The sequence below is a fragment of the Phacochoerus africanus genome, chromosome 8 (assembly GCF_016906955.1).
Source record: "Phacochoerus africanus isolate WHEZ1 chromosome 8, ROS_Pafr_v1, whole genome shotgun sequence".
NCBI classification, from domain to species: Eukaryota; Metazoa; Chordata; class Mammalia; order Artiodactyla; family Suidae; genus Phacochoerus; species Phacochoerus africanus.
Window position 1 is genome coordinate 134,990,626 of NC_062551.1, and position 22,237 is coordinate 135,012,862.

General features: G+C 38.2%; 1 protein-coding gene across 2 annotated transcripts in view; it reads right to left on the reverse strand.

Annotated features, from left to right (window-relative positions):
• The window catches only part of MIGA1 (mitoguardin 1), an 88,031-nt gene extending 69,728 nt beyond the window's left edge, over nucleotides 1-18,303 (reverse strand). The window contains exons 1-2 of one of the 2 annotated variants that reach the window (XM_047794347.1): nucleotides 18,200-18,303; nucleotides 14,789-14,897 (exon numbers count right to left, since the gene is read on the reverse strand). In XM_047794347.1, the coding sequence (XP_047650303.1) occupies nucleotides 14,789-14,887 (99 nt within the window). In that variant the 5' untranslated portion in view covers nucleotides 14,888-14,897; nucleotides 18,200-18,303. Of the gene's footprint in view, nucleotides 1-14,788; nucleotides 14,898-16,259; nucleotides 16,416-18,199 lie in introns of those variants that run through there. The other variant, XM_047794348.1, reaches the window with a different exon arrangement.
• Nucleotides 18,304-22,237: the final 3,934 nt, after the last annotated feature.

Consider the following 22,237-nt stretch of genomic DNA (forward strand, 5'->3'; position numbering starts at 1 on the left):
AACGCCAGACTTTTTAAATGAACCAATTTTTTTCAAACTATCTGAAAATTTGGCCAAAAAAAAGAAAAAAGAAAAAGAGGGAATGTATCAAATCTGTCATCAGAGCTTTGACCTTAAGAAAATGGGAAAAGAATGGAGTTCCCATCATGGTGCAGTGGAAATGAACCTGACTAGGAACCATGAGGTGTCGGGTTCGATCCCTGGCCTCACTCAGTGGGTTAAGGATCCAGCATTGCCATGAGCTGTGGTGTATGTTGCAGACGCGGCTCAGATCCTGTGTGGCTGTGGTATAGGCCGAGTGGACCCCTAGCCTGGGAACCTCCATATGCCGCAGGTGCAGCCCTAAAAATGCAAAAAAAAAAAAAAAGCAAAAAAGAAATTAGGAAAAGAATAGCAAATCCACTCTAAAGCAAGCAGGAAATTAGGAAGTAATGAAGACTAGACAGAAATCAATGAAATGGAAAATCAACTCAATAAATTCAAGAGCTGTTTATTTTTTTAAAAAAAATAAAACTAAATAAAACTCTTAAACCTCCTACCAGCCAGATCAAAAAAAGAAGGAAAAAGATACATATTACCAAAATCAGAAATGAAAGCAGGGCCATCACCACAGACCTCACAGATATAAAAAAGATAAAAAATGATTACAATGAACAACTCTATGCCTATAATTTCAACAACTTAATAAAATGGAATAATTCCTTGAAAGAGAGAAACTATCAAAGACAAAACTTTCAGGAAGAGATAAACAGAAAGAATATTTACATACCTACTAAAGAAACTGAATATATAGTTAAAATCTTCTAACGAAGAAAATGAAAAGCCAAATTCTACCAAATATTTAAGGAAGAAATATCAAGTCCTACAAAGAAGGAACACCTCTCAATCATTTTATAAAGCCAGCATTACTCTTAATATCTAAACCAAAAACATTACCAAAAAAACAACAAACTGTGGAGTAACAGCGATAGATGCGGAAATCCTTCACAAAATATTAACAAATCAAATCCAGCAATATATAAATATATATGTGTATACATATATACATAATATGTATCGACCAAGCGGAGTATATCCTAGGAATTAAAATCTGGTTCAACATTCAAAAACTAATCAATACATTTTACCATAATAACAAATTAAAGAAAGCCATTATATAATCATAATAGATTAAAAAAGAAGTATCAAAAAAAAAAAAAAAACAAAACAGAGTTTCCACTGTGGCTCAGTGGTTAACGAATCCAACTAGGAACGATGAGGATGTGGGTTCGATCCCTGGCCTCGCCCAGTGGGTTAAAGATCCACGTTGACATGAGCTGTGGTGTAGGTCACAGAGTCAACTCAGATCCTGCATTGCTGTGGCTGTGGTGTAGGCCGGCAGCTACAGCTCCGATTAGACCTCAAGCCTGGGAACCCCCATATGCCATGGGTGTGGCCCTAGAAAAGACAAAAGACAAAAAATAAATAAATAAAAATAAAAAAGAAGTATCAATATGAACCCATGTTTTGCTTTTTAATATATACAGGTAGACAAACTCAGAAATATAGTCATATGTAAATAAACTGATCAGTATGCATTCACACATTTCCCAGCTCTGCTTCTTAAAAGAAAAGGGCCTAAAATAGCAACGTCCCAGTAGTATAGTGCACACCTTGCAACCAGATTAGTTTCTAATTGCCAGAGACTAAACAGAACTAAATATGGAGACTAAAAACTGCCAAAGCTCCCCAGAGAAGTGGATAATTCCAGGACAGAGACAGAGAAAATACAAAATGAACCTGGAGAGAAAGAAAAAGAAGGCAGTATGTCAGCCATGCCAAAAGGACATAGGAACCAACCTAAAAGAGCTTCCAACGACCAAATATGGAAAAATTTGAGCAACAAAGTAGCAGTATTAGATTATAAACCAACAAACAAAATAAATATCCAAACTGATAAAAATCAACAACTGAGTAAATGAATAAGGGGAAGAAGGGACAACTCTCCCTTACACAATAGTTCTAAATGATAAGTACAGAAGGGGAGTTACCCTGGTGGTGCAGCAGGTTAAGGATCCAACATTGTCACTCTACTATGACTTACGACATACCTATTCTATCATCTAAAAAACATTTTTTTTTAGTGACAATATCAAATCCTGGTGAGGATATGAAAACGACTTTTCATATATTGTTAGTGGGAATTTAAAATGGGACAGCCACTTTGGAAAACAGTTTGACGATTTCTTTAAAAATTAAACATCTGGGAGTTCCCATCGTGGCGCAGTGGTTAACAAATCCGACTAGGAACCATGAGGTTGTGGGTTCGGTCCCTGCCCTTGCTCAGTGGGTTAACGATCCGGCATTGCCATGAGCTGTGGTGTAGGTTGCAGACCCGGCTCGGATCCCGCGTTGCTGTGGCTCTGGCTTAGGCCGGTGGCTGCAGCTCCGATTCAACCCCTAGCCTGGGAACCTCCATGTGCCGCGGGAGCGGCCCAAGAAATAGCAAAAAAAGACCAAAAAAAAAAAAATTAAACACCTGGAGTAACAGTGGGTTAGGCAGATGGGGTGCTACAGAGGCACTATTTTTCAAGCCCTAGCCGGGAAAAATGGGTTAAAGGATCCAACACTGCCAGAGCTGCGGCTTGGGTTCAATCCCTGGCCCGGGAACTTCAATATGCTGCAGGTGTGGCCATAAAAAAAACAAAAAATAAACATCGCATTATTTGACCCAGTAGTCACATTCCTCAACATTTATCCCAGAAAAATGAAAATTTATGCCTACACAAAGCTTATACACAAGTGTTAATATCAGCTTTATTTATAATAATCAAAACTGGAAACAACTGGAGTTTTCTGGGGGCTCAGCAGGTTGAGGATTCGGGTGTTGCCACGGCTGTAGCTTTGGTTACTGCTGAGGCAAAGGTTCCACTCCTTGCTCTGGGAAGTTTCACATGAGGCAGGCATGCCCAAAAAAATTAAAAAAAAAAAAAAAACCTAGAAACAATCAAAATGTCCCTCAATAAGTGAAGGTTAACAAACTGTGGTATATCCATATACATACTATGGAACACCACAACAAAAGGGAACAAATTATTGTGTTTCTCAGTACTATTTTTACAACTTCCCGTGAATCTATACTTAAAGTTTTTAGAAAATAAGGCTGTATCAATGCAGCTGCTAATTCCAATTAATTCAAACCAGTGAATTTTGGAAGAATTTTAAGATTGTTTCCTTTGCACAACTGTTCAATTAAATTGAACTGATCCATGGTGCACAGTTTGCTGTCTTTAAATATCATTTTACACTAAAATGGGTGATTCTAGGTATGGGGCATGAAAAGTATGAGGTGAGCTTGTAACATCTTCTCACATTAGACAGCAAGGAAGCTGTCAACAAGACTGTATCTTCAGCACAAAGGAGCCAATTTGAATAGGCTCTCACTGGCCAAAAATGAGTTCATCTGAGCATAAATAGGAATAAATTAATGTAATGGTTTAACCCATCACCTATAATTAAATCTGTGAGAGCAAAATGATTTTCGGGGGAGTTCCCATTGTGGTGTAGCAGAAACGAATCCAACTAGTATCCATGAGAATGTGGGTTCAATCCCTGTCTTCTCTCAGTGGGTGGGGAATCTGGCATTGCTGTGAGCTGTGGTGTAGGTCGCAGATGTGGCTCAGATCTGTGTTGCTGTGGCTGTGGTGCAGACTGGCAGCTGTGGCTCTGATTCAACCCTTAGCATGGGAACTTCTGTATGTCACAGGCGAGGCCCTAAAAAGCAAAAAAAAAAAAAATTTGAAACTCTCCTTGATCAGCTCTGAAGAATAGTAGGGAAGCCATTTCATTATTTTGCAATCTGGTCAATAAAAAAATAATTATTATTATTATTCTGCCATTTCTATGAAGACTGTACCAAGGTAACTATATAGTGACAGAAAGTTTCTCTTTATAGAAATATTTTAGCTAAAAAATTAAGAAGGAAATATAGAATGATGTCACCATTTTGCAACCTCTTGAATTAGCAGATCTAGCAATAATTATCAAACACTTCTAATATCACAGAAAGCAAATCAATCAGACATTACATACTTCCTATAACTTGGCTTTACAAACAAACTGAATCTAAATGATAGTCTGATCTAACTATCAATTCATAAAAAGTGCAGAGGAGAGAGAATATAATCAAGATTATCCTATCACAATAAAGAACATGGTTACTTCCACAGAGAAAATAAAAGCAAAAAAAAAAAAAAGGATGAGGAGTGAAGCTACAGATTAAAAGAATTCTTATAGCACAGGGAACTATACTCAATATTTTATACTAAACTATAAGGGAAAACATTCTGAAAAAGAATATATACCTGAATTGCTGTGCTGCACACCAAAAGCTAACATGATATTGTAAATCAATTACACTTCAACAAAATTTTTTTACTTTAAAATTTTTATTTAATAATTAAAATTAAAAAATAAAAGCAATCTAAGAGTTGACAGATACCTAACAGATTTAAAGGTTATTTCAATTCCATCGAACAAAATAAAAGCTAACAAAAAATATCCATAGAATAGGAGAAATATAAATAATTGAATACTGATAATATTAAGGAATTACTATTATTTGGAAGGACATATTATTTTGGCAGTTCTACTTAACGAAGTGAGATATATAATGAAACATTTACGGATGAAATAATATGATGTACTGGATTTGCCTCAAAAGGATCCACTGGCAGATGGAGAAAGAAATGGATAGGAAAACAGAGGAAATAACATGCTTTGATAACAGTTTAGGCTGGGTGTCAGATATAAAGAGGTTCATTAAACTATTCTGTTTTGCATATGCTTAAAGTTTTCTATAATAAAACTATTTCTTAAAATAAAAATTGAATATAAACTTTATATAATTTAAAAAAAAAATTTTAGGGCCACACCTAAGACATATGGAAGTTCCCAGGCTAAGGGTCTGACCAGAGATATAGCTGCCTATGCCACAGCCACAGCAACACCAATATCCAAGCAGCGTCTGCGACCTATACCACAGATCAATGCAATGCCGGATCCCTGACCCATTGAGCGAGGTCAGGGGATCGAACCCACAATCTCATGGATACTAGCAGGGTTCATTTCCACTGTGCCACAATGGGAACTCCAATATAAATTTTATAATGTAATAGTCGTTAACAAAAACATTTATTCATTACCATTTAAAAATATACAATCAGATTCCCATTGTGGCTAAGTGGGATAAGAACCCAACATAGTATCCATGAGGATGCAGGTTCAATCCCTGACATAGCTCAGTGGGTTAAGGATCCTGTATTGCCTCAAGCTGTGGTGTAGGTTGCAGACACTTGGACCTGGCATTGCTGTGGCTGTGGCATAGTAAGCTATAGCTCTGACTGGACTCCTAGGCTGGGAACTTCCATATGTCAAGATGTGGCCCTAAAAAAGCAAAACAAACCAAACAAACAAAACGACACAATCATCTATGTAGAAAAATCCCACGAAACTTACAAAAAGCTATTAGAACTAAGTGAACTTAATAAGTTGTGGGATATTATATCAATATACAAAAATCAATTTTCATATGTGAGTAAAAAAATAATTGAAAAGTGAAATTTTAAAGATACCATTTACAGGGAGTTCTCTTATGGCACAGTGGGTTAAGGATCCAGCATTGCCACTAGCAGCTCAGGTTGCTGCTGTGATGAGGGTTCAATTTCTGGCCCAGGAACTTCCACGTGCCGCCAGTGCAGACAAAAAAAAAAAAATCGCTTACAATAATATTATAAAATTTAAGAATAAATCCAACAAAAGATGTGAAAAACATGTATCCTGAAAACTAGCAAACACTGCCGAGGAAAAATAAAGAAAACCTAAATATATGGAGAGATATAAAATATTTATGAAAGACTCAAAGATGTCAACTGTGCCCAAACTGATCAACAGATTTAATACAAATCCCAATGACAATCCTAGCAAGCTCTTTTTTCTGTAAAAACTAATAGTTGACTTTTAAAATTCCTATGGAGATGAAAATGATCTAGAATAGTCAAAACAATTTTTCAAAAGAAAAACAAAGCTGAAAGACTAACCTCACCTGATTTCAAAATTTATTATAAAGCTACAATATAGAATATACAATGGAGAAAAGACAGTCCCTTCAACAAATGATGCTGGGAAAACTGGACAACCACATGTAAAAGAATGAAATTAGAGCTCTTCCTAACACCATACACAAAAATAAACTCAAAATGGATTAAAGACCTAAATATAAGACCAGACACTACAAAACTCAGAGGAAAACATAGGCCAAACACTCTCCGACATAAACCACAGCATTATCTTCTCAGATCCACCTACCAGAGTAATGACAATAACAATAAAAATAAACAAATGGGACCTAATTAAACTTAAAAGTTTCTGCACATAAAAGGAAACACTAAACAAAACAAAAAGACAACCCACAGAATGGGAGAAAATATTTGCAAATTAAGTGACGATTAATCTCAAAAATTTATAAACACCTCCTACAGCTCAATATCAAGAAAAACAAATAACTCCATCAAAAAATGGGCAGGGGATCTAAACAGACGATTATCCAAAGGAGACATACAGATGGCCAAAAAACACATGGAATCTAAAAATAGAATTACTATTTGATCCAGCAATCCCACTCCTGGGCATCTATCCAGAGAAAACCATGACTCGAAAAGATACATGTACTGCAATGTTCATATACAATATACAATATTGTATATACAATATACCCGATATACAATAGCCAAGACATGGAAACAACCTAAATGCCCATCAACAGAGGAGTGGATAAAGAAGATGTGATACATATACACAATGGAATATTACTCAGCAATTAAAAGAAAGAAATAACGGCATTTGCAGTAACATGGATGGACCTAAAAATTATCATGATTTAAGTGAAATTAGTCAGACAGTGAGACACCAACATCATATGCTATTGTTTATATGTGGTATCTAAAAGAAGGACACGATGAACTTCTTTGCATAACAGATACTGACTCACAGACTTTGAAAAACTTATGGTTTCCAAAGGAGACAGGTTGGGGGATGGGGGATGGACTGGGGGTTTGGGATGGAAATGCTATAAAACCAGGTTGTGATAACCATTGCACAACAATAAATGTAAAAAAATTCATTGAGTAATTTTAAAAAAAGCTACAATAAACAAGGCAGTGTCATAATGGCATAAAGAAATAAAGAGATCAATGCAACTGAAGAGAGAGTAATGAAACAGACCCACACACATACAGATGATTTTTGACAAAGTTACAAAGACGGTTCAGTGGAAAAAGGATAGTCTTTTCAACAATGGTTGCTGGAAAAAAACTGAATATTGATATACAATAAAATTGGATTTTAATCTATATTTCACACCATAAATAATAATAAACTCATGGATCATAGAAATAAACATAAAACCTAAAACTATAATGATTCTAGAAGAAAGCATAGGAGAAAATCCTTGTGATTCCTGATTGGCAAATATTTCTCTGAGATGACACCAAAAACCTGACACCCCCACTTTTTTTTAAGTTGACAAAATGGACTTTTTTTTTTGTCTTTTGTCTTCTTAGGGCCAACCCAAGGCATATGGAAGTTCCCAGGCTAGGGGTCAGATAGGGGCTGTAGCTGCCAGCCTAGACCACAGACACAACAACACCAGATCTGAGCAGAGTCTGCAACCTACACCACAGCTCATGGCAACGCCAGATCCTTAACCTGCTAAGCAAGACCAAGGATCGAACCCACATCCTCATGGATACTAGTCAGGTTCGTTAACCACTGAGCCACGAGGGGAACTCCAACAAACTGGACTTTAGTATTTAAAATTTCCGCTCTTTAAAAAGAACTATTAAGGAGAGTTCCTGTTGTGGCTCAGTGGTAACAAATCCAACTAGTATCCATGAGGACAACAGGTTCAATCCCTGGCCGTGCTCGGTGGGTTAACAATCCAGCATTGCCATGAGCTGTGGTGCAGGTCACAGATGCGGCTTGGATCTGGTGTTGCTATGGCTGTGTTGTAAGCTGGCAGCTGCAGCTACGATTTTACCCCTAGCCTGGGAACTTCCATATGCCTCAGGTGTGGCCCCACAAGGACAAAAACAAAAAACTTAAGAGAATAAAAAGACAATCCATGAACTAGGAGAAGACAAATCATTTATCAATTACAAATCATTTATCTGACAAAAAAATTGTATCTAGGGCATATAAAGAACTCTCAAAACTTAGTAAGAAAACAAAAAACCCAATTTAAAAATGGACAAAAGCTGTGAACAGACACATCAACAAAGATATATAGACAGCAAATAAGCATAAGAAAGCACATTCAACATTATAGGACCTTAGAAAAAAGCAAAATAAAACCTCACTGAGATTCCGCTACATACCTAATTAGATTGGCAAAAATTAAAAAGACTGGTCATAACAATGGTATTACCACTTTGGAAGAAGGCTGGCATTCTCTTAAAAAATTAAATATATACACCTACTTTATGATTCAGCCCTTCTACTCCTAAGTATTTACCCAAGAAAAATGAAAGCATATATTCATACAAAGACATGTAAAAACATATGTACAGATGTATTCTTAGCAACTTTATTTAAAATTAAAACAAACAGGAGGAACTTCAGGGCACCGCAGTTAATGGACCTGACTAGGATCCAGGAGGATGTGAGCTCGATCCCTGGCCTCACTCAGTGGGTTAAAGATCTGGTGTTGCTGTGAGCTGTGGTGAAGGTCACAGACTCAGCTTGGATCCTACATTGCTGTGGCTGTGGTGTAGGCTGGGAGCTGCAGCTCCAATTGGAACCCTTGCCTGGGAACTTACATATACCTCAGGTATGGCCCTAAAAAGCAAAAACAAACAAAGAAACAAACCAGGAAACCCAAAGTCCATTGCAGGTGAACAATAAAACAAATTGTGTTATATCCATACAGTAGAACACCATTCAGTAATTTAAAAAAAAAAAAAGGAGTTCCCGTCGTGGTGCAGTGGTTAATGAATCTGACTAGGAACCATGAGGTTGAGGGTTCGATCCCTGGCCTTGTTCAGAGGGTTAAGGATCCAGCATTGTCATGAGCTGTGGTGTAGGTCGCAGACGAGGCTCGGATCCTGCGTTGCAGTGGCTCAGGCATAGGCTGGCAGCTACAGCTCCGATTAGACCCCTAGCCTGGGAACCTCCATATGCCGTGGGATCAGCCCAAGAAATGGCAGAAAGACAAAAAGAAAAAAAAAAGAAAAAAAAAAAACTTGCCTACTGATACATGCAAGAACATGTATATATTTCAAAATAATTAGGCTGAGTAAAAAACATCCAGACCAAAAAAAAGTAGATACTGTAAGATTCCATTTATATAAAAATTATAGAGAAAGATAAATGGAGCTGGAGGAATCAGGCAACCTGACTTTAGACTATACTACAAAGCCACAGTCATCCAAACAGTAAAGGTACTGGCACAAAAACAGACATATAGATCAGTGGATCAGGACAGAAAGCCCAGAAATAAAACCACACACATATGGTCAATTAATCTACGACAGAGAAGGCAAGCCTATACAATGGAGAAGAGACAGTCTCTTCAGTAAGTGGTGCTGGGAAAACTGGACAGCTACCTGTAGAAAAATGAAATTAGAACACTCTCTAACACCATACACAAAAATAAACTCAGGAAGTACTAATGACCTAAATGTTAGACCAGATAGATAATACAAAATTCCTAGAAGAAAACACACGCAGAACACACTTTGACATAAATTGCAGCAATGTCTTTTTTGATCCACCTCCTAGAGTAATGAAAATAAAAACAAAAATAAGCAAAGGGGGCCTAAATAAACTTAAAAGCTTTTGCACAGCAAAGGAAACCATTAACAAAACAAACAAACAAGCCACAGAATGTGAAAAAAAATCTCTGCAAATGAAGCAACCAACAAGGGATCAATCTCCAAAATATATAAACATCTCATACAAATTTATTTATTTAGTCTTTTAGGGCTGCACCCAGCATATGGAGGTTCCCAGGCTAGGGGTCAAATTGGAGCTATAGCTGCTGGCCTATGCCAGAGCCACATCTGTGACCTACACCACAGCTCACATCAACGGCAGATCTTTAACCCACTGAGTGAGGCCAGGGATCGAACCCATGTCCTCATGGATGCTAGTCGAGTTCGTTAACCACTGAGCCAGGACAGAAACTCCCTCATATAACTTTAAATCAAAAGAAAAAAGCAACCTAATTAAAAAATGGTCAGAAGATCAAGCAGGCACTTTTCCAAAGATAGAGAGTCAAAAAGTACATGAAAGTCACTAATTACTATAAAAATGCAAATCAAAACTACAATGAGGTATCATCTCACACCCGTCAGAGTGGCCATCATTAACAAATCTACAAATAACAACAAATGCTGGAGAGGGTGTAGAGAAAGGGGAACCCTCCTACACTGTTGGTGGGAATTTTAAGCTGGCACAACCACTACAGAGAACAGTATGGAGGTTTCTTAAAAAACTAAATATAGAACATTATGATCCAGCAATCCCATTCCTGGGCATATATCCAGAGAAAACGATTATTCAAAAAGATACATGTACCCAATGTTCATGACAGCATTATTTACAATAGCCAAGACATGGAAGCAACTTAAATATCCATCAACAGAGGACTGGATAAAGACGATGTGGTACATACATACAATGGAATATTACTCAGACATAAAAAAGAATGAAATAATGCCATCTGCAGCAACATGAATGGACACAGACATTACAATACTAAGGAAGTCAGACAGAGAAAGACAAATATCATGAGTTCACTAACATGTGGAATCTAATAGAAATGATATAATAGAACTAATAAAACAGACTCAAATATTTTGAAACCAAATTCAGGTTTACCCAAAGGGAAACATGGAGGGGAGAGGAACAAATTACTGGGTTAGGACTGATATATACACACTACTATATACAGAATAGACAGGTAACAGGGACCTACTGTATAGCATAGAAAAATTTACTCAGTACCATGTGGTAACCTATATGGGAAACTATTCTGAAAAGGAATGGATATATGTATGACTGATTTACCTTGATATAACTTGAAATTAACACAACTTTGTAAGTCAATTACAAGCCAGTAAAATTTTTAAAAATAAAATAAAATTGTAGAAAGGCAAACTAATCTACAGTGACAAAAAGCAAATCAGTGGTTGCCTGCGGAAAAGTAGAGGAGAGGAGTTGTACAGGGAGAGTCAAAGACAGAGATGACAAAAGGGATCACAGATATGTTCATGACCGTAATTAAGGCAAGGCTTTCATAGACATACACACATATAAGTCAAAACTTAATCATACACTTTAAATACATACAATTTAACATGTATCAATTTTACTTGAATAAAACTGTTTTTAAAATCCTGGTTCTACACATAAATCCAAAATAACTGTTCATTTTCTGGTATACCAGATGATTTACTTCCACTTGCCATTAGCATTTGGCCTCAGTGACAGTGATCTAACAAAAAATTTTAAATTATTCCTACTCTACTTTTCTTCCAAATCTCTCAATTCTTCCAAAACTATCATGAAAAACTGGAACATTCCAAAGGCGCCTCAGATTTTTTCCCTGCACAAACTATAAGAATTATTCTCTTAAGTAATGTCTCCATTACAGGCATTGCCAAATCTTTGTTTCTTTCCATTTCTATGCTTTTCCCTATGAAACCAAAGCTCCAGTGTTCATAGCAACCAAATGAGATTCAGGGAAAAAAAAAACAGTTCCTGGAACTTGGATCTAAATATTCAATAATAAAATAAATTCTAAAAATAGCACTATAACTAAGAACATCTTACTTTTCATTATACTTTATACAACTGCCATAACCACATTTTTCAAAAAAAAAAAAATGCTTCTTAGATCAAATACAAAAATCAGTATTTACTACAAAAACAAATAACAAAAGAAGAAAACGAAATTAAGACCTCCAGGAGTTCCCTCTGTGGTGCTAATGTTAATGATCTGACTCACCTCTGTCATGTTGCCGGTTCAATTCCTGGCCCAGCACAGTGCTATCTGGCATTGCTAGGTTGCAGATGTGGCTTGGATTCGATCCCTGGCCCAGGAACTTCAACATGCCATGGTACGGCTGAAAAAGGAAGAAAAAGAATATATAATTGCTTTTGCTGATATTTAAATAAAGAGTCACTGAAAGATAAAGATATTCAAGTGATCCAAATGGTAACCCATAGATAGTGGACAGGAATTGAGAAACATGAAACATCTCCTATTAGCTACTCAAATGCTAAATTTTAAAGAATAATATTACTTCGGGATCACTGTAAGGATTAAATGAGTTTATAAATATACCTAATATAAAATGTCTAACAGTGCTTTACATACAGTGAGTGCTATGTCCTGTTGCTAGTCTTTTTAAATGTTTAAATGGTATGATAACATGAACAAATAAAAGAATAAATACCACTCAGACTCAATATTTTTATCTCTAGAAATCTACCTAAATAAAAATCTAAAATTGGACAAAAATTTATATATAAATAATAAACTGCTGAAACAACCCAAAAACTCAAAAAGAGGGAAATATTCAATAACCCACATTATATCTATATTTATAAAGCACTTTTTTAATGAAAAAATGCTCAAAATACACAACTTTATAATCTCGAATGAGGAGAATAGAGCAGTAGGGGTGGAGAATGAGGGACTGGGGAGCAAAGAGATAGATGCAGCAATAGAAGACCTAAAGGAGTTCCCCTCATGGCACAGCAGTTAATGAACCCAACTAGTATCCATGAGGATACAGGTTCAATCCCCGGCCCCACTCAGTGGGTCAAGGGTCCAGTGTTCCCACAAGCTCTATGGCACAGGTTGCAGATGTGGCTCAGATCTAGCATTGCTGTGGCTGTGGTGTAGGCCAGCAGCTGCAGCTCCCATTTAACCTCTACTTCCATATGCCGCAGGTTCGGCCCTAAAAAAAAAAGAAGAAAAAAGACAAATAAAGACAAATAATGTAACTCCATCTATGAAGCACCTAAAGAAGGCAAATTCACAGAGACAGAAAACAGAATGGCTGCCAGTAGCTGGTGGGAGAGGGAATTAAGAATTGCTGTTTAGACTCAGAGACATAGAGAACATACTTGTGGTTGCCAAGGGGGAGAGAAGAGTGAGTGGGATGGACTGGGAGCTTGGGGTTAGTAGAAGCATTACTAATACATTTAGAATGGATAAACAGGGTCCTACAGCATAGCACACGGAACTATATCCAATCTCCTGCAACAGACCATGATGGAAAGTAATATAAAAAAGAATGTATAGACGTAAGTCAGGAAGAGAAAAACAAATACCATATGATATCACTTATCTGTGGCATATAAAATATGGCACAGATGAACCTAACTACAGAACAGAAACAGGCTCGCAGACATGGAAAACAGACTGGTGGTTGCCAAGGGGAACGGGGAGAGAGAAGGAAAAAAAAAGAATATACATATATATACACATATAGATATATAACTGAGTCACTTTGCCGAACAGCAGAAAGAGGCACAACCTTGTAAATCAGCTATACCTTAATTAATAAACAAAATGATCACAACCAAAGAAAAAAAAAAAGAACTGCTGTTTAGTGGCTCTAGAGTTTCAGTTGTGCAAGATGAAAAGAGTTCTGAAGGCTGGTTGCACAACAGGGTCAATGTGCATAATGCACTGAACTGCACATTTAAAATGGTTTTTAAATGGTTTAAAGAGGGAGTGGGATGGACTGGGAGCTTGGGGTTAGTAGAAGCATTACTAATACATTTAGAATGGATAAACAGGGTCCTACAGCATAGCACACGGAACTATAACCAATCTCCTGCAACATAAATTCTGTGTTATGTATATTTTACCACAATAAAATAAAATTAAAGAATTTTTTTTTTTTTTTTGCTTTTTAGGGCCACACCTGAGCACATGGAGGTTCCCAGGTTAGGGGTCTAATGGGAGCTACATCTGCCAGCCCACGCCACGGCCACAGCAACACAGGATCCAAGCTGTGTCTGTGACCTACACACCAGCTCATGGCGATGTTGGATCCTTAACCCGCTGAGCAAGGCCAGGGATGGAACCCACAACCTCATAGTTACTAGCTGGATTCGTTTCCACTGAGCCACAACGGGAACTCGTAAAGGATTTTAATAGTGAGAACAAGTGTATTTGAATAACATAATTCTCTGAAAATAATTATAACAGACTGTGTAAATTCACTTAAAGTTGGAAGTTTTAAGTAATATAATCCCCTTTTAAGAGTTATGAATATGATAACCAAAAAAACATGAAATAAATAAAACTGAAGAAAGTTTTAAACTATTTTAGTAGACATTGGAACCATTTAAAATCCCAAATGAGTTCGTGGAGTACTGTGGCACAGCAGAAACAAACCCAACTAGGAACCAGGAGGTTGAGGGTTCGATCCCTGGCCTTGCTCAGTAGGTTAAGGATCCAGCGTTGTCATGAGCTGTGGTGTAGGTCGCAGACATGGCTCGGATCTGACATTGCTGTGGCTGTGGCATAAGCCGGCAGCTGCAGCTCCGACTGGACCCCTAGCCTGGGAACTTCCATATGCCGCAGGTGAGGCCCTAAAAAGACGAAAGACAAAAATAAATAAATAAATAAATACAACTTCAAATGAAATTTAAATACTGTAAACACAATGCACTCTGGGCAATAAACTTATTTTTCAACTTCATATTTGTTTCACTTTTTTTTTTTTTTTACCTGGCAGAGAGAATAGTACCAAGACAGAGGAAGATCAAACACCTTCAGTGCTGCGGTCTTCAAGGAAAACTGTGATTCGCTTGCTGTTTCTTCTGACATGACTCCTAACCTTCATTAAGTAAAACATAAAAATGCATTAGCAACAAAAACTTCTGGCTACTCCACCAAGTGAAAAACACAAATTGAAAACTTAACTCTATCAATTTTCTTCAGTTAATTAATGATATTACGCTAACCCAAAGAAAATAACATTCTAAGCCAAATTTACTTGAGCTAAAAGTTTATTTATTAATCACCAAAGGAGGTCACCCCCTCCAAAAAAATCAGTTAGATTTGAACTTTGAGCTCAGGTAGTAAATTTTCCTTAGAAAACTGCAGGTTCTAGATTCTCTCTTTTCTGGTTATATAAACATTTTGAGTCTTAAATAGTAACCTAAAATATTTTCTTCCCACTTATTTTCTTCAAATAAGAGTGGGGGCAAGGCTCTTGGGGTTAGAAAAGAACCTCAGAGCTCACTGAACTTCAGAATTTATTCTTCTACTGCCCCATTTTTAAGCCCTTGAAAAAAATGTTACATACATGCTATGGAATTTTAGTATTGTTTTAATGCCTATTTCTATTTAAACCAAAGAAAGAAAAGTCAGGTGCCAGGAGGTGGCTGTCATTGTGAGAGGCCTTAAAAGGTAGCAGAACCTTAATAGAAATGTGATGGCTCAGGGTGTGCATCAGGTTTTGTAGAGCCAAAAATTCAATAGTGCACACAGCTGGATACACACTAAACAAACTCACATGGTGCTGATTTATAAATCACAGGAGTTTCCATTGTGGCTCAGCAGTAACAAGCCCAACTAGTATTCATAAGGATGATACCTGCCTTGCTCAGTGGGTTAGGGATCTGGCGTTGCTGTGGTGTAGGCTGGCAGCTACAGCTCCAATTAGACCTCTAGCCTGGGAATTTCCATATGCCTCAGGTGCGGCCCTAAAAAGACACAGACAGACAGACAGACACACAAATAAATAAATTAGTTTACAACTCATTTATAATAAGGAAATATACTATCTAATGAAAGAAACCTTTTTTTTTGGCCATGCCCAAGGCATGTGGAAGTTCCCGGGCCAGAGACTGAACCTATGGCATAGCAGCAACTCAAGCCACTGCAGAGATGATGCCAGATCCTTAACCCACACCACCACAAAAGAACTCCAAGGATACTTTTATATGCTATCAAAACATACCCTTTCTGAAATAAGACATTGTAGGGAGTTGAATTAAGTATAAAAGGCTGTGTGGTGAGCACAAATTTAATGGGTCCTGAGGAATATTTCATACTGGACAGGAAAAAGCCTAAGAACTATTTCTGGTGTACAAGGGTAGGCTTCTCCACTAGCTAGAAAGCTTATGCCCACCAAATTTAGTATTTCTTCTCCTTGTATAGTGGTGTACAAACTCCAATATAAAACAAAAATTACCAACAAGGGGAGTTCCTGCTGTGGTGCAACAGGACCAGCGGCGTCTCTTCAGCACCAGGACACAGGTTCAAACCCCAGCCCAGCCCAGTGGGCTAAAACATCCTGCCTTGCAACTGTCAGATCTGATCACTGGCCCAGGAACTTCCATATGCCGCAGGTACAATCGAAAAAGGAAAAAAAAAAAATTACCAACAATTCCTCCATAAAAGCTTATGTGCTACAGGTTCTTAAAGCTTTTTATTTCTGCATGTATTTCTGTTCTCTTCTTCTAAACTCTGGAATACTAATCCGTTCTGTTAATAACTCCCATTTTTTCCAGACAACTATCAAAACCACTGATTAAGTAGTAGCTTCCTTTCACATCAAACACAGTAATACATCCTAAGGTGGGTTACTGCTACTGACAGTTTACCTTAGTCTCTATTAGTGACACCTGAGGAGTGTAAACTTAATCCCCCCTCAATCGTATTCTAATTACAATTTTCAGCTCAGTACAATTAGTTCTAATTGAAGTATGTTAACTTCAACCAACAAACTGAGAAATAGACATATAATTGACAAATATAAAAGGAAACCATGAAGTACCATTTAAACAAGTGAAAAATGGTCTTCTGCGGAATGAGACCAAGGGGAGGGTGGGCAAGGAACCACTGTTTTTCATTATAGGTGCTTCTGCAGTATTGATTTTAAGTCCCCATGTATTACTCTTTTTAAACGTTACACAAAAAAGGAGGAAGGGAAAAGCACATTCACACCCCACCCCAGAAAACCTGACTTTTTTTTGAAAAACATATTTAATAACTAAATAGATTCTGGATCATTAAAGCTATCTATGTTACTGCATTAAAAAAAAAAAAAGATAATAAGGGTAATTCATCCAAAGTGATTTTCTCCATAACAGAGTTTCCAAGCAGAGGAGAAAGAAAATAAACCAAACACTTCGATTTGCTGCAGGGTTTTCTTAGAAGAATTCTGACAATACCTATTTTTGCATTCTAACCACCTCATTCCCTTTCATTCAAAATCACCAAGGAAGTGATTCCAAATTAATCATTAATAACTAACTAGCTTTTAAAAACTGGTCATTTCAGTTGCTTTCATAAGCATTAATTAAAATAAACATGAAGGCAGTGTAATGATTATTTGAATTTTTGGGGGGTGGGACCTAAAACAGCAACAAAAATACCATACTTTGTAAAATTACTTCTCTCCATTCTAGCCACGGAAGAGTTAAAAATGCCATAAATAGTTTTTTAAACATCCTAAAATTCTATCCTACAACTTGGACTTTATAATCCAAGCAAGTGTGAAAGTCTGAAATAATCCCCAAATTTTGACGTGAAGCATCCATCTACACAACCAAACTTTGAGAAGATACTTTACACACAGCAAAAATGCTTCCTTACATTAATGATAAAAGAATAATAATAGAGGTCTGCACATGCATAGACCTTTCAGAGTCCTCTCTCCAGAAAATAAATGTTGAACAACTTCATTTACAGAAGGGCTCCGATACACCACAAACCTCTCGATGCTAAATTATTCTGGGAAAGCACCTTCAGAGAAAGCATAAATTTTTTCTCATCCAAAACCACTCCCCGCTCAAACCCCAGTCTTTCCTGCAGAAACTTGGACCACACCAGCTGCCCCACCTGCCGGAGGCCATCCCCACCCCCACCGCGCTCTCCTCGGTAGGCTTTCCTTTTCTTTACCAAGAGGACCAGGAAAAGGGGCTCGCTCTCTGCTCGGCCGCCCAGACCCTTGCTCGGGCTCCGAGCAGTGGCCAGCCCACCCTGATTCAGCTCTCCCGGGCAGGCCTCCGTCCGGCTTTCCGATCCTCCACCAGCATTCGGAATCCAGAGAGCGCTCCCGGACGCTCCCTTCCCGCTGCCTCGGCCCCGCAGCTGCCGCGACCCCAGCCGGCCCTCCCTTCCCCGTACCTGGCGCTCCAGGCCGAGCGCGGCCGGCCCACGCCTGCTTCCCCGCCGCAGCCCCGGTGCTGAACCGCAGCCTGGCCCCGGGGAGGGGGAGGGGGAGTCCTTCCGGGGTCAGGAGTGGGAAGGTGGAGGGAAAGTGGCGGAGGCCTCCTCGCCTTTCTGCGTGAGGGGCTGCGTGTGAAGCACCTCCCGCCATTTTTGTTTCGGGTAGAGGCTCCCGCCTCGTCAGGTGGATGTAATAGGTAGAATGGAAGAATTGCATCCTTTTATGGGGCTGTTGAGAACTAGTATTGAATGAAGTTCCAGTGGTTTGAGAGCTCTAGGACCATTCCAGGAATCTAGTGAAAATTATGGGGTCTTTCCCCCATACATCACTTACACACATTATTAAAAGAAAATATGCTCATACCTTGTTAAAAGAAATGTGCGTGGAGTTCCCATTGTGGCACAAGGGAAATGAATCCGACCAGGAACCATGAAATTGCAGGTTCCATCCCTGGCTCCGCTCAGTGAGTTAAGGATCTGACGTTGCTGTGAGCTGTGGTGTAGGCCGGCAGCTGTAGCTCCGTTTCAACCCCTAGCCTGGGAATCTCCATATGCGGGGGTGCAGCCCTAAAACGCAAAAACAAAAAAAAAGAAAGAAAAAGAAAAAAAAGTGTGTGAGTATGTGTATATATGGTTAGATGCCCAGAATCGCAGATCGCAGATGAACTTCTACGACAGACCCTAACCACTTAACAAGTTAATATTGAGGCATTCCAGTCCTGTATTAGTGGTGAATTTTAAGGGTTCATTTAAATTCCTCTTTGGCTCTTCTATACGTTTCGGAGTGAATTAGGCTACCAAAGAATATGTGAATATGGTCAACTATGAGGGGAGAGGCAAGGTATTCAGAACTTTGAGGTTCTGTCTAATACACAGTAAACTAATGGGGTTGAGGAGGGAAAACAACAAAATACAAAACAATATGTTGTTTCTATGCGCAGTTCTGAACCAAAACATTCCTTCAGAACCGCAAATTTAAAAATTCCACTTTCTAAGCATATTTGCTGTGGAAAACCAAAATAATTTTGTAAGGATAGTTAAAACATGAGAGCACATGTTACTATTCCTATCTGAGGAACAAGAATGAACAATACTTTCTGTTAGTTTTCAAATTTTCCATTTACTCAAATGGAAAACAGCGAGAATGATAATACCAGTGTGTGATATTACTAGCTGAATAATAGGTAAAAATGCACAGACTGAGTTTTATGTGAAAATACTGTGCATTTATGAAGTAAATGGTGCTCTTGACACTTGAAGAACTTAGAATGTGTAAGGCTAGTTTGTTTATTCCAGCATCTCCTCTCTGCTGCCTCCTCCCACAACTTCCAAACATTTGTGGAAACCTCCCAAAACTTCCAAACTTTCAGCCTAATGGGAAGAATAGTAATAACGTGATAGCAATAATGATGACTACCACTTAAAGCGACTTTCTATGAGCACTACCTCCTTTAATTCCACAATAACCTTGATGAAACTATGTTATTACACATTTGAGTATGCATTTTACTCTTTAACAAGAGAATAAGAAATACCGTATTTTATTTATTTTTCCATATCAATGTAATTTGCTTTAAGCCTCTCTTCTCCTGGGTTAACAGACTATTCAGTCTTAGTCATTAGTGGGTACATCAGGTAGGATGCCATTAATTAGAAGCAAAAGAAAACTAAACAAATAGCTTAAACCATGGGACACAGTGGCCCCTATAGATGTTAGCAACAGATGGACACAGTCTCATATTGGAACTTGATATCTTCTGCTAATCTGGCCCAGGGGAAAAAAACAAAAACAAAAATGGGGTCTGGATTCATTCTAAAGTTCTGTCCCTCCTCCAGATAACCAAAGCCATCAAGTAATGCCCACCAAACCAGGGAGTAGAAATCACGAAATAATATTAGTTGCTACTGTTATTCAAATACTGAAGTACTTCCTACATCAACCATTAATGAATTTGGGGATCCTATGTGCATAGTATTGAAACAACACTGTGGAGACAGACTGCTAGAGTTTGAATTCTTTCTCTGCTGCTTACTAGGGGCATGGTCTTAAGCAAAGTACTTACCTTCATTATGTCTCAGTTTCTTCATTGGGATGTTGAGAAGACAAAGTAATAATATCTGTAAAGACTGTAGTTATGTAAGTTTTCACTTAGGTTTCTTGTCTTTCTCTGGGGGTCCGAGGATAAAACTATTTCCATGTAATTCGCTTCCTTGGTAATCCTATATATTTTGTGTTATACACATAGAAACATTACTTTCAGACTGGGGTCCATAGACTTTACCAGAATGTCAAAGGGATCCATCCATGATACCAAAAAATAGATAAAAACTTAGAACATTCCCTGGCACATATTTCTAAGATATATGACATATTAAGTGGCACTTTTCCATGCCTTTTGGTAGAAGCTCCAAAGCTGAGAAATGCAGAGGCCAAGTGCCCTAAACATTCTTTTAAAAAGGATGCTGAATCATCCTCACGGGGCAGGCTAGGAGAATGTGAAGCCTACTTAGCAATCCTCAATCCTCACGTGTCTCCAGGGAATGATATGGCAGAATTGATCAAACAAGATTGGAGAATGGAAATGCCTAGGAGACAATTTTCTGGAGTGCTGTGCATTTTTCCTTCTCCTTCCACAAGAGTGGAGAGAGAATAGTGCTTGCTTATTCCATCCTCCCCCCACCTTCAGCCAAATAAAAGAGCTTTAAGAAACCCAGACAGCTTGGTCTCTGTGCCATGTAGTTTATGTCACCTGGAAAAATCTTAAGACAACAGACTATCCATAGAGAGCTTTGATGACAGAGCAGAGAGAGAGGGCTGTGGTGTAAGTGGCCTGTACTTGCAATTTTGCCAGCAAAGTTTTCCTGTAAACCTTGCGAATGCCAAACTATGCCATAGAATGGAGCAGGCTTGAATTATCTTAAAAGGTTGTATCTTGAAATCAGGAGCTAAATGGACCATCTAATGGTTAGCCACAGATTTTTTTTTTCAAAGTATTAGGAAATGAAACAATGAAAAATCTTCAGGGGTAGGGGAGCAGTCATTGAGGAATCCATAAAAGGGACCTACAAAAAAAAAAGCTGGCTTTTAGAAGTGGGCCACATGTTGAGAGCACTAAAGTCAAATTTAACTACACCAATTGAGTATATCTGATATTTTATTTCAGATATTTAGGATTATTGCTCACTCCAAGACAATACATGACCAACATACTTCAATTAATTATTGGTGGAAACAGCACTTACCAAGTGACAACATTAAGCCTGGTGGAAGTCTAACACTTTGACAAAACCAATTCCATTACCTAAGTCAATGAATTCTTTTAGGTAAATCATATATCCAATTACCTTTTCCATTAACTGCTAAAACCTGGCAGAGTCCCCGGAAATTAATTCAGGGCCTCCTTTTAAATCTACACAATGCCATAAGGCATATACTGGTCCTTGTATCTTTGTTCTTTTTTTTTTTTTTTTTTTTTTAATGGCTGATCCTGCAGCATATGGATGTTCCTGGGCCAGAGACAGAATCCAAGTAACATTTGCAACCTATGCTGTACCTGCGACAATGCAGGATCCTTTAAACCACTGTGCAGGACTGGAGATGGAACCAACATGCCTGCAGCAACCTGAGTTTCTGCAGTGAACTTCCTTCTTTCTTTTTCTTTTTTTCTTTCTTTCTTTCTCTTTTTTTTTTTTTTTTTTGTCTTTTTAGGGCCACACCCACAGCATATAGGAGTTCCCAGGCTAGGGTTCAAATCAGAGCAGCAGCTACTGGCCTACACCACAACCACAGCAACATCAGATCCCAGCTTTGTCTATGACCTATACTGGCCACACAGGATCCTTAACCCACTGATCGAGGCCAGGGATGGAACCCTTTATTCTCATGGATACTAATTGGCTTTCTTACCACTGAGCCATGATGGGAATGCCCTGCAGTCAGTTTCTTAACCCATTGCACCACATCAGGAATTCTACTTGTATCTTTGTTCTTATCAC